Genomic DNA, 18,161 nt, shown 5'->3' with positions numbered 1-18,161 from the left:
ACTTTCTTGCCCGGGCTTCTAAGACCCTCTCGAGAAGGCGCCCTGTGCCTTCACCCGCTCGAGAGGGTGCCCGGTGCCCACGTGCAGCAGCGCGAGCTCTAAGAACAGGGCTTTCCCGCTTTCCGCATAAACCAGGGGATATCAGCCTCTTTCTCTCTTTTACTTTCTTATCGTTGACTCTGGACCACCAGGTTCCGGTCCATTAAAGGACCAACAAAGGCCAGTGGCAAAGTTTTCTCCCTCTTTTTTTAATGTGCTATACACTGGTCTTAGCTATATCATGCTCAATCACTTCAGTCGTGTCTGACTCTTTTCGACCCTAAGGGCTGTAGCCTGCCAGGCTCCTCTGTCCGTGGGATTCCTCAGGCAACAATAATGGAAGGGGTTGCCATGCCCTTCTCCTGGGGATCTTCCTGACCCAGGGATTGAACCTGCGTTTCTTGTGTCTGCTTCACTGGCAGACAAGTTCTTTACCACTAGTACCACCATATACATGCGGTGGCTATATGTTAATATATACACTTTCTCTGTTACCTTATACCTTTATCACTTCTGAAATACTGATACTAATTCGGGGTACAATCTAGAGGCAGATGATTACTTTTTAACCCTTCTGTCAGCACATGAGGATACATGTCGGGATCTGCCATCATCCCATCTACATGTCAAGGCTGCCATCTTACAGTCCCTCTGGTGAAAACCAGTCACAGGAAGTTTCAAAGTCAATAGGATAAAGAAAGTGAAGTCGCTCAGTCGTGTCCGACTCTTTGTGACCCCATGAACTGTAGCCTACCAGGCTCCTCCGTCCATGGGATTTTCCAGGCAAGAGGACTGGAGTGGGTTGCCATTTCCTTCTCCAGAGGATCTTCCCAACCCAGGGATCGAACCTGGGTCTCCTGCATTGTAGGCAGACGCTTTAACCTCTGAGCCACCAGGGAAGTCAATAGGATGATATTTTTGTAAAGTAAACAATAAAATTTTAATTTCTCATTTTTAGCATGTTTCTTTTCATGGTGGAAAAAGCTAGCAATTGCTTTTCAGCAATTCTTAAGGGTAGAGTTTCTAAATTCATTTATTTCCTTCTTTGGTATATGTTGATATGCCAGGTTTGGTGAATTTACCTTTCTTGTTTTTTCTGTATAAAACTTGAGGATTTAACCTTGGTACTCTGTTAAAAGGAAACCATTTCATAATAGGGGGGAAGGTCTACCTCATCTGGCCCTAGGGGATGATGAGGGAAAACAGAAGATGAAATGGTAGGGGAGGACTCAGACATGCAGGTTTTAACCCCCCATCTGGAGAGGCTGGGGATTTGGAAAGTAAAGAGGAAAATTAGATGTGTATGAGTAGTGTGTTATCTATTGCCATTTTAACAAATTAGCATTGTGGCTGAAAAAATTAAGCCATAGAAAGCTTAGTGGCTTAAAACAATACTAATTTATTATATTACCTTTCTGTAGTGCAGAAGTCTTTTAAAAATTTTATTTATTGTAAATTGGAGGATAATTGCTTTACAATACTGTGTTGGTTTCTGCCATACATCAACATGAATCGGCCATAAGTATACATAGGCCCCCTCCCTTTGAACCGCCCCTTCACCTCCCACCCTGTCCCACCCGTCTAGGTTGCCACGGACCATTGGTTTGAGCTCCCTGTGTTATGGAGCAAATTCCCACTGGCTACCCATTTTACATATGGTAATGTATGTGTTTCCATGCTACTCTCTCAACTCGTCCCTCCCTCTCCTTCCCCCACTGTGTCCACACATCTGTTCTCTATGTCCACATCACCACTGCTGCCTTGCAAACAGGTTCATCGGTACCATCTTTCTAGATTCCATATATATGTGTTTATATACAGCACTTTTCTCTTTCTGACTTAATTCCCTCTGTACAATAGGCTCTGTGTTTATCCATCTCATTGGAATTGATTCAAATGGGTCCCTTTATATGGCTGAGTAATATTCCATTGTATATATGGACCACAGCTTCTTTATCCATTCATCTGTCAATGGGTGTCGAGGTTGCTTCCATGACCTAGCTATTGTAAATAGTGTCGCATGTAGTGCAGAAATCTGACATAGATCTCACTGGAGTAAAATAAAGATATCAGTAGGGCTGAATTCCTTTCTGTATTCTGTGGGAAATAATTGCTTCCTTTCCTTTTCCAGCTTCTAGAGACTGTCCACATTCTTTGGCTCAGAGGCCTCTTCCTCTACCATCAAAGTCAGCATTGTTACATCTCTCTGTGCCTGACTTTTATATTTTCTTTTGACCCTGATCCTTCTGTTTCCCTCTTCCACTTTAAGCACCCTTGTGATTGCACTGGACCCACCCAGATAAATAAAGATAATCTCCCTATTTTAAGGTCTGCTGCAATACTAACTCCCTTTTTGCTATGCAACATAACATTTTTGCAGGATCACATCTTTGTGGAGGCATTATTTTGTTCATCCCAAAAAGTTTTAGAAAAGAGCTACTTATGTTTAAATTCCAGTTTAGGGCCTGAAAAGGAATCATGCCTGTCTCTGATCCTTCCTTTTCTGCTTCTATTCAACAAAATATTAGAGGTCCTAGCTACAGTAATCAAATAAGAAAAAAAAATAAAAGGTATCCAAATTGGAAGGGAAAAGTAAAATTGTCACCATTTTTGGTGACATGATAAGCTATGTAGAGAACCCTAACATCTCCACACAAACATTAGTAGAACTAATAATGAATTCAGCAAAGAAGCAGGATACAAGATTAAAACACATATATGCTTGCATTTCTTTACACTAACAATGAAATATCAGAAAGAGAGTAAATATATATATCAGAAAGAGAGAGTGAAAAAATCCCATTAAAAAGCATCAGCAAAACACCTTAGGAATAAACTTAACCAAGGGGGTGAAAGACACATATGCTGAAAACCATAAAACATTGACAAAGGAAATTGAAGATATTCAAAGAAATGGAAAGACATCCCATGCACTTGTGTTGGAAGAATATTGTCAAAATGACCATACCACCAAAAGCAATCTACAGATTTAATGTGATCCCTATCAAAATACTCATGACATTTTCACAGAACTAGAACAAATAATCCTAAAGTTTATATAGAACCACAAAAGACCCAGAACTGCCAAAGCAACTCTGAGAAAAAAGAAGAAAGGTAGAGATATAACTCTCCAGTCTTCACGCTATACTACAAATCTACAAATCAGCATAGTATTGGCACAAAAATAGACATATAGATAAATGGTACAGAATCACGCACCTACAGTCAATTAATCTTTGATAAAGGAGACAAAAGTATACAACAGAGAAAAGATAGTCTCTTCAAGAAGTAGTGTTGGGAAAGCTGGACAGCTACATGTGAATCATGAAGTTAGAACACTGCCTCACACCATATACAAAAATAAACTCAAAATGGTTTAAAGACCTAACAGTGAGACATGAAACCAGCTTCCCTAGTGGTGAAGAATCCCCCCTACCAGTGCAGGAGACACAGGTTTGATCTCTGGTCTGGGAGGATCCCACATACCACAAAGAAATGAAGCCAGTGAACCACAACTATTGAGCTTCTGCTCTAGAGCCCAGGAACTGCAACCACGGAGCCCACGTGCCAAAACCAATGAAGCCCATTAGTTTCATTCTAGGGCCCATGGTCTGAAACAAGAGAAGTCACCACAATGAGAGGCCTGCACACCGTGACTAGAGAGTTGCCCGTGCTCTCCGCAACCAGAGAAAAGCTAGCACAGCAACAGAGATGCAATAGCCAAAATAAACAAATTAAAGAAAAAATAGCCAAATGGGACTTCATCAAAAAATTGTTTAAAAAGACATGAAGCCGCAAAAAATCTAGAAGAGAACATAGGCAAAACCTTCTCTGACATAAATCATAGGAACATTTTCTTAGATCATTTCTGCAAGGCAAAAGAAATGAAAGGAAAAATAAGCAAATGGGACCTAATTCAACTTCAAAGCTTTTAAATAACAAGGAAACTATTAACAAAATAAAAAGACAATCTACAAAATGGGAGAAAATACTTGCAAATGATGTGAATAACAAGGGGTTACTATCCAAAATATACAAATAATTCAAACATTCAATATTGGAAAAAAAAAAACCCAATCAAAAAATGGACAGAATTCTTGAATAGACACTTCTCCAAAGAGAATGGTCAACAGGCACATAAAAAGATGCACAATATTACTAATTATTAGAGAAATGCAAATCAAAACCACAATGCAATATTACCTCACACTGGTCAAAATGGTTATCATCAAAAAGTATACAAACAGTAAATGCTGGAGAGGATGTACAGAAAAGGAATCCTGTGTACACTGTTGAAGGGAATGTAAACTGGTGCAGCAACTATGAAAAAGAGTATGGAGTTTCCTTAAAACACTACAGGTACCATATGATCCAGCAATCCCACTCCTGGATACATCTGCTTAAGATGAAAACTCCAATTAAAAAGCATACGTGCATCCCAGTGTTCATCAGTTCAGTTCAGTTCAGTTACTTGGTTGTGTCCGACTCTTTGTGACCCCATGGACTGCAGCTCTCCAGGCTTCCCTATCCATCACGAACTCCCGGAGCTTACTCAAACTCATGTCCACTGAGTCGGTGATGCCATCCAACCATCTCATCCTCTGTCGTCCCCTTCTCCTCCTGCCCTCAATTTTTCTCAGTATCAGGGTCTTTTCATATGAGTCAGTCCTTCGCATCTGGTGGCCAAAGTATTGGAGTTTCAGCTTCAGCATCAGTCCTTCCAATGACTAGTTAGGACTGATTTCCTTTAGGATTGACTGGTTGGATTTCCTTGCAGTCCAAGGGACTCTCAAGAGTCTTCTCTAACACCACAGTTCAAAAGCATCAATTCTTCAGCACTCAGCTTTCTTTGTAGTCCAACTCTCACATCCATACATGACCACTGAAAAAACCACAGCCTTGACTAGATGAACCTTTGTTGGCAAAGTAATGTCTCTGCTTTTTAATATGCTGTCTAGGTTGGTCAGAACTTTCCTTCCAAGGAGCAAGAGTCTTTTAATTTCATGGCTGCAGTCACCATCTGCAGTGATTTTGGAGTCCAAAAAGATAGTCTGTCACTGTTTCCCTATCTATTTGCCATGAAGTGATAGGACTAGATGCCATGATCTTAGTTTTTGGGATGTTAAGCTTTAAGCCAACTTGTTCACTCTCCTCTTTCACTTTCATTAAGAGGTTCTTCAGTTCTTCCTCACTTTCTGCCATGATGGTGGTGTCATCTGTGTATCTGAGGTTATTGATATTTCTCCTGGCAATATTGATTCCAGCTTGTGCTTCATCCAGCCTGGCATTCTGCATTATGTATTCTGCATATAAGTTAAATAAGTAGGGTGACAATATACAGCCTTGACATACTCCTTTTCCCATTTGGAACCAGTCTGTTGTTCCATGTCCAATTTTAACTGTTGCTTCTCGACCTGCATACAGATTTCTCAGGAGGCAGGTAAGGTGTTCATAGCAGCACTCTTTACAATAGTCCAGACATGGAAATAACTGCCACAGTGCCCATCAATATATGATTGACTTAACATATTTTAGGAAGATAACTCAACCATAAAAAAGAATAAAATTTGCCATTTGCAGCAACAAATGGACCTAGAGTATATTATACTGAGTAAAGTGGGTCAGACAAGGGCAAATATATCACTTATAAGTGGAATCTAAAACATAATACAAATGAATCTATATACAAAACAGAAGCAGACTCATAGAAAATAAATTTATGGCTACCATATGGGAAAGTAGAGGAGGAGTAGGAGTATAGGATTAATTGATACAAACTACTGTACAGGAGATAGGGATCAACACTGTCACCAAGAAAAAGAAATGCAAAAAAGCAAAACAGCTGTCTGAAGAGGCCTTAGCAAATAGCTGTGAAGAGAAGAGAAGTGAAAAGCAAAGGAGAAAAGGAAAGATACACTCATTTGAATTCAGAGTTCCAAAGAATAGCAAGGAAGATAAGAAAGCCTTCCTCAGTGATCAATGAAAAGAAATAGAGGACAACAATAGAATGGGAAAGACTAGAGATCTCTTCAAGAAAATTAGAGATACCAAGGGAACATTTCATGCAAAGATGGACTCAATAAAGGACAGAAATGGTTTAGACCTAACAAAAGCAGAAGACATTAAGAAGAGGTGGGCAGAATACACAGAAGAACTGTACAAAAAAGACCTTCATGACCCAGATAATCACGAAGGTGTGGTCACTCACCTAGAACCAAACATCCCGGAATGTGAAGTCAAGTGGGCCTTAGGAAGCATCTCTACGAACAAAGCTAGTGGAGGTGATGGAATTCCAGTGGAGCTATTTCAAGTCCTAAAAGATGATGCTGTGAAAGTGCTGCGCTCAATAGGCCAGCAAATTTGGAAAACTCAGCAGTGGCCACAGGACTAGAAAGGGTCAGTTTTCATTCCAATCTCTAAAAAGCAATGCCAAAGAGTGTTCAAATTACTGCACAATTGCACTCATCTCACACGCTAATAAAGTAATGCTCAAAATTCTCCAAGCCAGGCTTCAGCAATATGTGAACTGTGAACTTCCAGAGTTCAAGCTGGCTTTAGAAAAGGCAGAGGAACCAGAGATCAAATTGCCAACATCTGCTGGATCATGAAAAAAGCAAGAGAGTTCCAGAAAAACATCTATTTCTGCTTTATTGACTATGCCAAAGCCTTTTGACTGTGTGGATCACAATAAACTGTGGAACATTCTGAAAGAGATGGGAATACCAGATCACCTGACCTGCCTCTTGAGAAACCTGTATGCAGGTCAGGAAGCAACAGTTAGAACTGGACATGGAACAACAGACTGGTTCCAAATGGGAAAAGGAGCATGTTAAGGCTGTATATTGTCACCCTGCTTATTTAGCTTATATGCAGAGTACATCAGGATAAACGCTGGGCTGGATGAAGCACAAGCTTGAATCAAGATTGCCAGGAGAAATATCCATAACCTCAGATATTCTGATGACACCACCCTTATGGCAGAAAGTGAAGAACTAAAGAGCCTCTTGATGAAAGTGAAAGAGGAGAGTGAAAAAGTTGGCTTAAAGCTCAACATTCAGAAAACTAAGATCATGGCATCTAGTCCCATCACTTCATGGCAAGTAGATATGGAAACAGTGGAAAGAGTGATAGACTATCTTTTTGGACTCCAAAATCACTGCAGATGGTGACTGCAGCCATGAAATTAAAAGACTCTTGCTCCTTGGAAGGAAAGTTCTGACCAACCTAGACAGCATATTAAAAAACAGAGACATTACTTGGTCAACAAAGGTCTGTCTCGTCAAGGCTATGGTTTTCTCAGTAGTCATGTATGGATGTGAGAGTTGGACTATAAAGAAAGCTGAGTGCTGAAGAATTGATCCTTTTGAATTGTGGTGTTGGAGAAGACTCTTGAGAGTCCCTTGGACTGCAAGGAGATCCAACCAGTCCATCCTAAAGGAGATCAGTCCTGGCTGTTCACTGGAAGGATTGATGCTGAAGCTGAAACTCCAATACTTTGGCCACCTGATGCCAAGAGCTGACTCATTTGAAAAGACCCTGTTGCTGGGAAAGATTGAGGGCAGGAGAGAAGGGGATGACAGAGGATGAGGTGGTTGGATGGCATCACCAACTCAATGGACATGAGTTTGAGTAAGCTACAGGGCTGGTGATGGACAGGGAGGCCTGGCGGACTGTGGTCCACGGGGTCGTGAATTATTGGACAGGACTGAGCATCTGAACTGAACTGAATGCATGGAAGTGCCATAGCTAGTTTGATGGAGCGAACAAAGTATCACCTTGAAATCCTAGCTTTTTACTGAGTTAGGGACGAAGTAAGAATTGGGTTTGACTGCCTTGAAGAAAGGCTAAGAGTATTTTATACATAAGAAGGAGGGTCTAGACTAGTCTAACCTAGTGGAGTCCATACGCAGGACTAGGTACCTCCCTTCAGGAGTGCCATGTGGTGCTGCCCAGTGATTATCTTAGTCACTCAGCTGTGTCCAACATTTGTGAACCCGTGGACTGTGGCCCACAAGCCTCCTCTGTCTATGGGATTTTTCAGGCAAGAAGATTGGAGTGGGTTTCCATTTCCTCCTTCAGGGGATCTTTCGGAGCCAGGGATCCAACTTGGATTTCCTGTGTGTCCTGCATTGTAGGCAGATTCTTTACTCGCTGAACCATGGAGGGAGCCTCAAGAAGGAGGGTGAAAAAGGTAAATGATAATCAGAAAAAGTAAAGTTGAAGAAATAATTAGCCTATAACCAAATCCATGCTCTTCTCTTCCTAGATACACAGTCTCCCTTTTCGGTACACTGCAGTATTATGATCGACTTTAGGATTGAAAGTGATATACATCACTTACATTTCTAGTTCATAATCCCCTCACAGTCAGAATCCCCTGTGTATTTTCCCCTTCCAGCTTGATCCAGATGAGAACTGGATCAACGAAGAAAGTTATGTGTGGGGACTTCCCTGGCAGTCTAGTGGTTAAGACTTCACCTTCCACTGCAGTGGATGCAGGTTCAATCCCTGGCTGGAGAGCTAGGATCTCACACGCCTCGTGGCCAAAATGCCAAGGCTTAAAGCAGAAGCAATACTGAAACTTATGTGTGGGAAATGCCTGAATGATAAGATGGAGTCTAGAACTTTGAATCATCAGTTGGGGTAAAAGAGTCTATCAATTAGGAACATGTGATTTATATTTATCGTGAATGAGAAATTAACATATTTTGTCAGTTTACTTAGATATTGAAAAATATCTGTAAGTTCAGTTAACGTTACTGTAAAAAATACACACATACAATGCAATAAAATGCCTTAACTGCACCCACCTAATTATTGGGCCTGTTCCTCAGTAGAGGGACATGAACATGAGGCTTGAGGATTTCAGTTGTTTACAGAAACAGTCCCACAGACTTAGAGAGCGAACTTATGGTGACCAGAGGGCTAGGGGTCAGGGAGAGGGCTAGATCGGGAGTCCGGGATGGATATGTACACACTGCTATATTTAAAATGGGTGATGGAGCTTCCCTGGTGGTGCAGTGATTGAGAGTCTGCCTTGGAGTATGGGGGGGACATGGGTTTGATCCCCGGGCAGGGAACAGGGGTCCCACATGCTGGGAGCAGCCGAGCCCCCGTGCCGCAATTACAGAGTCCATGCGTCACAGTTGCAGAGCCAGTATTTGCAGGGTGTAGTTATGCAACTCCAGAGTCCGCAGAAGAGATACGTGTATGTGTATAACTGAGTCACTTTTGTGTATCCCTGAAACTAACACAACATTGTTAATCAGCAATACTCCAGTATAAAATAAAAAGCTAAAAAAAGAATTTCCGTTGTCATTTTATGTGCAATGAGAAATTATGAATAACATTTAAATGGGGGCAAGCACATGTTATGGTGTGGTAGTGAAACAGTATACATTTTATAAAAATCAGTCCTGTGTCAGTGTGGAAAATAGATCGGATGACTGTGCTAGGAGATGCAGATAGTAGAGTTAGGAGGTTATTTAATAAGCCAGGGAAGAGATGAATGTATTTTAGATTTTAGTCCTGACTGCATAAAAAGAAATATTGGATTTAAGACATCATTGGTAGAGCAACTCTTGGTTTGTGACCCTATTTTCTGTGACAGGAAACCCTGGAGGAATACCAGATTTGACGGTGGAATAGAGGATGACCACACTTTCTGATTTGGACGTGTTAATTCAGGTACCTTTGGGAGTTTCAAGTGAGCAAGTCAGGTAGGTAGTTGGGGAACAGCAGCATTAAAAAAAAAAAAAAGAGGAAGGAAAGCAAGCTTATTATAAATTCTGTTCAGTGATACTTTTAAACATGTCCCAGAGTGAACCTTGAGGGCACAATGAGTAGTTTTAATTGTTATAACTATAAGGGTATGATGATTTGATGATTAGCTCACAATGCCCAGCAGAACAACTTTGACTTCATCTTACCTACTGGGAAAACCTTGGAAGCATTAGGGAATTTCAAAACTTTTTAAGAATGGGTTTGCAAATAAGAGACAGAAATGTTACATTCTTCCAGTTTTGTGTTTCCAAGAAAAAGCAATGCATACATAATTGTGCTTCATTTCTGTACCTTTTTTGTTACTTTGAGAAAACCAGCACATTTTCAGTTTTTCATATTTTACAGGAGTTGGGTGAGGATGCAGACATTTTCATATTTTCATTATTATAGCTTTGTAACTTGTCTGTATGATAAGAAAATATCTAAGTAAGATATTAAAACCCTAGACATGCCTTTTCCTTTTTTAAGCCAGCAAACAAAATCTGGGCAAGCAAGTAAATGTTTGTCTAAACATGAATATTTCTGTTAGAATTTTTGCTGTGTAGATAACACATTTATTGAGATATTTCTTAATAAGAAACTTTGTTTAATAGAAGAATTAAAAATAGAAAAAATAGTAGTGATAAGAAAAAAAATCAAGGTTTATTTTATAAATACGAAGTTTTAAAAATTGAGACATAAGCTATGAACCCTAAAGTTAGCTTACTTGTAATTTTCAGAATGGGAATTCTGGCTTCAGGCTTATTATATATAATAAAAATTCTTTAATTTCATGGAATCATGAATATGTACACTAAAGTCACTAAAGGTAACTTTAAAAGGCTTTGTGCTATCTAACTCTTGAAAAAAATTCACAAAAATTACTATTCTTGTCTAAATTATATTAATACATTATAGGAACTTAGAGTAAGGATAGCAACGATTTAGTTATTTGAGATTCTAAAAAGAGTTGGGCCAATTTATGCAGGATAAGTATTTCTTAAGTTTCTTAATTTCCAATTAAAATTTCTGATATATATATATATATATATATTTGCTGCTTTTCTCATGGAACTGTTATTCTGACTTTTACTCTCCTCTACTTCAATTATTACCATCTCTACTTTCACTCCAGAAAAACCAGTGCTATAAACTTAATGTCTATTCATGTTTCTCAATGTAAAAGAGAGAGTTAAAAAATACATTGCTTGTTTTACAATGATGAGACCATAGATTTTACACTTCTTTGGATCTTGCTTTTCTGAGATAATTATACATTGTGGAAATTCCAAAATTATAATTAGGTAGAATGGCTCTTTTTTCATAATTGAATTATATTCCATAATATGAACGTACTCTGGTTTATTTAACCATTTCACTGTTGACGCATCTTGTCTTTGCTGTCATGTTCAACTCTTTGCTATCCCATGGACTGCAGCATGCCAGCCTTCCTTGTCCTTCACTGTCTCCCAGAATTTGCTCAAACTCATGTCCACTGAGTTGGTGATGCCATTCAACCATCTCATCCTCTGTCAACCCCTTCTCTTCTTGCTCTCAATCTTTTCCAGCATCAGGGTCTTTTCCAATGAGTCAGCTATTCTCATCAGGTGGCCAACGTATTGAAACTTCAGCTTCAGCATCAGTCCTTCCAATGGATATTAAGGAGTGATTTCCTTTAGGATTGACTTGTTTGATTTCCTTGAAGTCCAAGGGACTCTCAAGAGTCTTCTCCAGCACCACAATTTGAAAACATCAATTCTTTGGTGTTCAGCCTTCTTTATGCCAACTCACAAGTCTGTGAATGACTATTGGAAAGACCATAGCTTTGACAAGATGAACTTTTGTTAGCATAGTGATATCTTTACTTTGCTGTCTAGGTTTGTCATAGCTCTTTTTCCAAGGAGGAAATGTCTTTTAATTTTGTGACTGCAGTCACCATCTACAGTGATTTTCAATGTCAAGAAAATAAAATCTGTCACTGTTTCCATTTTTTCCCCATCTACTTGCCATGAAGTGATGGGACTGGATGCCATGATCTTACATTTTTGAATGCTGAGTTTTAAGCCAGGTTTTTCACGCTTGTCTTTCACCCTCCTCAAAAGGCTCTTTAGTTCCTCTTCAGCTTCTGCCATTAGGGTGGTATCATCTGCATATTTGAGGTTGTTGATATTTCTTCAGCAATCTTGAGTCCAGCTGTGAGTCATCCTGCCCAGCATTTCACATGAGGTACTCTGCATATAAGTTAATTAAGCAAGGTGACAATATATAGCCTTGATGTACTCCTTTTCCAATTTTGAGAACCCCATGAACAGCATGGTCTTTGCTACTGTGAACGATAATGAAGTAAATATTCTTTGTATATTTACATTTGCATAGCAGTGCTTTTATTTCTAGGATATATATATATGTATATATATATAAATGATAGATGAAAAGATATATGTATTTTAAAAACTTAAATGGGATTGCGTAATTTTTTTTTCAAAAAGGCTGTTGCAATTCATAGTTCCACTAGTAACATATGAAAGTACCACTTTTCTCACTTAACATTGAGTATTTTTATTCATTTTAATTTCTGCTATTCTGATATATGAGAAAGGAAATGCCCTTCTATTTTTGTGTTTCTGTTCTTATTCACATGTGTGTATTTGTGACAGAAATTTTGGCATCTTTTCATTTTATTTATTGGTTATTTTGATTTCTTCATCTGTAAACTTGCTTATTCTTCTCATTTACTCATTCTTCTATTAGATTGTTTGCCTTTTTAAATCTATTCTTGTTATTTTATATTATAGATATAAATCTATGTCTTTCATATACATGGAGGATATATTTCCAAACTAATTATATACCCTTTGACTCTATTGTTTTGCTATGCATTCAAGCTGGCTTCCTTCTCTTGGACAATTTCTCTATTCCCTATGTTACATCATTGTCTTCTTATTACTTAGACAATACCTATGGTGTGGGGTAGGAGACTAACCTTATTTACTAATCCTTCCATACAGATAGCAAAGAGTGTCAGCATAACCCATTAAATCAGCTGTCCTTTTCCTACTGAACTGAAGTATCGTATTTGTTTCATGCTACGTTCCCATTTATACTGGGACTACTTCTGAGTTCTCTATTCTGTTTCACTGATCCTCTGTCTTCTTCTTATGCCACTATCTTAATGTTTTTATTACTATGTCTCTACATTATTGTTCAACATCAACTAAGGTATTCTTGACTACTCAATGCTTATATTTTTCTTGGGAAGAATGAGAAGTTATTTTCTCCCATATGAATTTTAATGAGTTCAAGCAATTCTAAAAACTGTAAGTTACTCATGCTAGATTGAAAAGGATTTGCACTTAAATTTGGTAAATGCAAATTTACCTATCAGTTTAAGTTAATCTAATTTTAAAATATTATTACAGATAATTTTGAAATATATATATATATATAAAGTAGATAAGTAAAGGTACAAATTAAGAATCACTAATTAAACGAGAAGCATGTCTTATATGTCAGTAACATAACAATTATGACTCTTTTGTGAATTTTCCCTCACTTATTCTTTCATTTTAGTGATTAGCTGGTCAGATATGGCAGAAGAAAATATGACTCTGGTGACGGGGTTTGTTCTCACAGGACTCACAGATCTCCCAGGGCTGCAGGTCCCCCTGTTCCTGGTGTTCCTGGTCATCTACCTCACCACCATGGCGGGCAACCTTGGACTGATTTTTCTCATCTGGAAGGACCCCCATCTTCACACCCCCATGTACTCATTCCTAGGCAGTTTAGCCTTTGCAGATGCTTGTTCTTCATCTTCCGTGACTCCGAAGATGTTTATAAATTTTTTATCAAAGAATCATGTAATACCTCTCTTTGACTGTCTGACCCAATTTTATTTTTTGGGGTCTAGTGCCACCACAGAATGTTTCCTCCTGGTGGTGATGGCCTATGACCGCTATGCAGCCATATGCAACCCTTTGCTTTATTCAGTAGTCATGTCCAACAGACTCTGTATTCAGTTTATAGGTATTTCATATTTCATTGGTTTTCTACATTCAGCCATTCATGTGGGTTTGTTATTCAGATTAACTTTCTGTAGGACCAATGTAATACATTATTTCTACTGTGAAATTTTACAACTGTTCAAAATTTCTTGCACTGATTCTACACTTAACACACTTCTGGTGTTTATCTTTTCAGCGTTTATACAAGCTTCTACTTTTATGACCATCATGGTCTCTTACACCTGTGTCCTCTTTGCCATCCTGAAAAAGAAGTCTGAAAAGGGCAGGAGAAAAGCCTTCTCCACGTGCAGTGCCCACCTGCTCTCTGTTTCCTTGTTCTATGGCACTCTCTTCTTCATGTATGTGCGTCCTGGGTCTGGCCCCTCTGAAGATCACAACAAAATATATTCTTTATTTTATACAATAATAATTCCTCTACTAAATCCTTTTCTTTACAGCCTGAGAAACAAAGAGGTTATAAGTGCTTTGAGAAGAATAATGAAGAAATGAATAGTTGCTAGACAGTTTTTAAACTGTTTCTTTCTTACTGTCTTCTAAAAATGCCCCCTTTCCTAAAGATTTGCCATGGCTCTGCCATTTCATCAGAGAACTAGAGGTCAGCATGGTCTGTGAACTTCTGACTATTCTTTTACTTGGATATGGGACCAGTGAAAGTTTGGTAACTTACCTAAAACTAGTTCATTTAGAAACACTGTGCTCCATCTTTATCTAGACACTAAGCTTTCACAAATTAGCCATTTTCCTGAGACTTAAAAAATTCCAGATAGTAATTGACAGATTACAAGAAACAGCTCTGAGACTGGAATATAGGGTTCGTCACTAAGTTCCTTACCCAGTTCACTGCTCTGGCCCTGCCAGATAATAAAGCATCACTGTTCTCTTCCATACACAGTAACGACAGTAGATGGATAAAAGTCTACTTCTTGACAGAATGCATTCCTGAGGAGAAATGTATTGTTTAGTGATAAAAGTTAGGAAAAAGTAAAAGGTTCTAAAAATGTGGTGGATCTTAGAAAGAAAAATGGACACTGGGAAGACCCAGAGGAATTAGGTGGAGAGGGAAGTGGGACGGGTGATCGGGATGGGGAATACTTGTAAATCCATGGCTGATTCATGTCAATGTATGACAAAAACCACTACAATATTGTAAAGTAATTAGCCTCCAACTAATAAAAATAAATGAAAAAAAAAAAAGAAAAATGGAAGCAGGCATGAATTAAAGAATGGAAGATCAAAATTAACCACAGCTCCTACTTGTAACTCCACATAACTATTTTCATCAGGAATATTGCCTGTAGCATAATATAGCATGATATTCAATAACTTAAAAGTTTAGGAATATTTCAGTGCAATAAAAAGCAATCTAAGAGATCAGCCTTGGCTGCATTACTATTCCTATCAGTTTTTATCAGTTTTGGTTCAGTTCAGTCGCTCATTCATGTCCAACTCTTTGTGACCCCATGAATTGCAGCATGCCAGGCCTCCCTGTCCATCTGCAACTCCAGGAGTCTACTCAAACTCATGTCCATCGAGTCGGTGATGCCATTCAGCCATCTCATCTTCTGTCGTCCCTTCTCCTCCTGCCCCCAATCCCTCCCAGCATCAGGGTCTTTTCCAATGAGTCAACTCTTCGCATCAGGTGGCCAAAGTATTGGAGTTTCAGCTTCAACATCAGTCCTTCCAGTGAACACCCAGGACTGATCTCCTTCAGGATGGAATGGTTGGATCTCCTTGCAGTCCAAGGGACTCTCAAGAGTCTTCTCCAACACCACAGTTCAAAAGCATCAATTTTTCAGTGCTCAGCTTTCTTTATAGTCCAACTCTCACATCTATACATGACCACTGGAAAAACCATAGCCTTGACTAGACAGACCTTTGTTGGCAAAGTAATGTCTCTGCTTCTTAATATGCTGTCTAGGTTGGTTATAACTTTCCTTCCAAGGAGTGTCTTTTCATGGCTGCAATCACCATCTGCAGTGATTTTGGAGCCACCCAAAATAAAGTCAGCCACTGTTTCCCCACCTATTTGCCATGAAGTGATGGGACCGGGTGCCATGATCTTAGTTTTCTGAATGTTGAGCTTTAAGCCAATTTTTTCACTCTTTTCTTTCACTTTCATCAAGAGACTTTTTAGTTCCTCTTCACTTTTTGCCATAAGGGTTATCAGTTTAGTAAAGCTAACTAGGAGGAAGGCAAGGGGTCAAGATCAGAGATAAGAACCTAGTTTAGTACGTAAAGATACGGGTGAAAACTAGTGTCAGTGAATTCCCTACCACTCATGTACTTCGATTTGGAATGTGTTCATATATGTATCTAAGCACATACAGGGGTCTTGGAATGGATTCCCCACAGATAAGGGGGGAATATATATATTCCAGTTTATTTCAAAAGTATTAAATAGACATAAATAATTCAAATCCTCTGTTAGCAAACAATGTTCCTTGGACAATCTGCTTCTTCTTAGCACATTCATTTAGGAAAAATAGTTACACAAAATGAGAATGAAGTTTAAGTTGTTTAAGAATAGATATGCTTGTTGTTCTAGTATTTTAAAAACACTTTCGATCTCAATTTTAAAAACACTTTAGTTCCAATAAATATACAAAAATATTATCTAAAATATGGGCACGTGGTAAATTTTTTTATAATTTAAATTTATTATATAAATATTATTATAAAAAGTCAACTTGTTTGTATAGTCTCAAGATAATTTCAAATTTGCCCCTAATAATAAAACTTATTTAAAAAACACCCCACATGATTAAAAACTTCCAAAAGTATCTGTTCCTGTAGGTTACTTTTAGCAATTTCAGTCTTCAAAACTCATTTTATAAACTAAATTGGTTTCCTTAACATTTTAATTTTCTTTCTGAATAAAATATTTTTTCTATAATTTCCTATTGGTCTTTTTAAAGTAAATCTTAAATACTTTTCATTATTTATGTACAGGTAAATACATTTATCTCTTAATGTGCATGGTACAACATGTTTTATTTGAGGTATTTGCAAAAACAACTACAATAGTCACCCCTCATCCGTGGGGAATCCATTCCAAGATCCCCTGTGGATGTCTGAAACTGCTATTAGTTCTGAACTCTGTTTCCTGTTCTCTACCACAACTTTAATGCCCTTCCAGTCTTAACTAAGTTCTTATCATACACTGTGGCTGTAACTTTTGCAGTTTGAGGTGCAACAGCAAAATCAACAAGAGTTTCTTTTTCTTCCTTTACACTTCCATGAACGTTCTTACCATAAATTTTAACAACCTCAGCATACGATTTTTTCCTATGAGAACTTTCATATTTTCACTTAAAGGAAGCACTTAATGGCTTTTCATTGTCAAATCCTAATTGCCAACATCACTACTCTTGTGTTCGAGGGCCAACATTAAGTCAAATGAGGGTTAGTTGAACATAAGCACTGCAACAGCCAATCTGAAAATCCAGACAGCTACTAGGTGACTAGGGATGGGAAGTGTATACGTATACAGCATGCATGATAGTGTCTATGCTAGGCAAAGGGATGGTTCACATCCCGGAAGGATGGAGTAGGATGGTGTGAAATTTCATCATGCTACTTAGAATGTGTACAGTTTAAAACTTATGAATTGTTATTTCGGGAATCATTTAATATTTTGAGACCATCATTGTCTTTAAGTAATGGAAGCTGTGATAAAGGGTAACTACTGAATATATTATGATATCTTTTAATATCTTCACAACTGCACAAGTAATACACGGCTTTATCAGGATTGTTTTCAACAAAATCCACACATTACCTTGGAAATAAAGGTTAAGTTAAACTTCAGCATTTTTCTCCAGTTTGATGGCCCCCCTGGGGACTGACATTTATACAGCCTTGTCATGTCAACTCAAGAGATGCATCAACTTGGGATAAATTAGATTCTAGGCAGGGTTGGTACAAACTGACTGCTGATCTGAAATGTTCCTAAATATATTGTATGTCAAGTATCTCAAAATTGTGTATGGTACAGTCTGTGTTGTGTAGAATGCAGCTGCACTGAAAAGTGGGTGTGAGGGTTTCCCTGGGTGGTGCAGTGGTAAATAATCCACCGGACTATGCAGGAGACACGGGTTCGATCCCTGGTCCAGGAAGATCCCACATGCCAACTAAGCCCACGTGCCACAACTACTAAAGCTCAGGTGCCCTAGGGCCCCTGCTCTGCAACAAGAGAAGCCACCACAATGAGAAGCCTGTACACTGCAAAAGAGAGTAATCTCCACTAAAAAGCCACACGGCAACAATCTGCATTCAGAGAATGACTTTGGAAGCGGTATCTGGATATCTAAGACCTCTGGCATGTTGCTGTTATGTATG

The 18,161-nt window shown here is 38.6% G+C and overlaps 1 protein-coding gene and 1 non-coding gene across 2 annotated transcripts; one reads left to right on the top strand and one right to left on the bottom strand.

The window, feature by feature from the left end:
* Positions 1-866: 866 nt before the first annotated feature.
* On the bottom strand, positions 867-938 carry TRNAC-ACA (transfer RNA cysteine (anticodon ACA)). The gene has a single exon. It is a non-coding gene; the product is annotated as a tRNA-Cys (tRNA).
* A 12,441-nt stretch (positions 939-13,379) lies between these two features.
* Positions 13,380-14,312, top strand: LOC110140538 (olfactory receptor 5AC1-like). The gene has a single exon (XM_020899027.2). It carries the CDS (start codon positions 13,389-13,391, stop codon positions 14,310-14,312), a length of 924 nt encoding a protein of 307 aa, XP_020754686.2. The 5' UTR covers positions 13,380-13,388.
* The last annotated feature ends 3,849 nt before the right edge of the window (positions 14,313-18,161 follow it).

The sequence above is a fragment of the Odocoileus virginianus genome, chromosome 25 (assembly GCF_023699985.2).
Source record: "Odocoileus virginianus isolate 20LAN1187 ecotype Illinois chromosome 25, Ovbor_1.2, whole genome shotgun sequence".
Classification (NCBI taxonomy): Eukaryota; Metazoa; Chordata; class Mammalia; order Artiodactyla; family Cervidae; genus Odocoileus; species Odocoileus virginianus.
The sequence above is the reverse complement of the archived record's forward strand: the minus strand, read 5'-3'. Positions and strand labels throughout refer to the sequence as shown.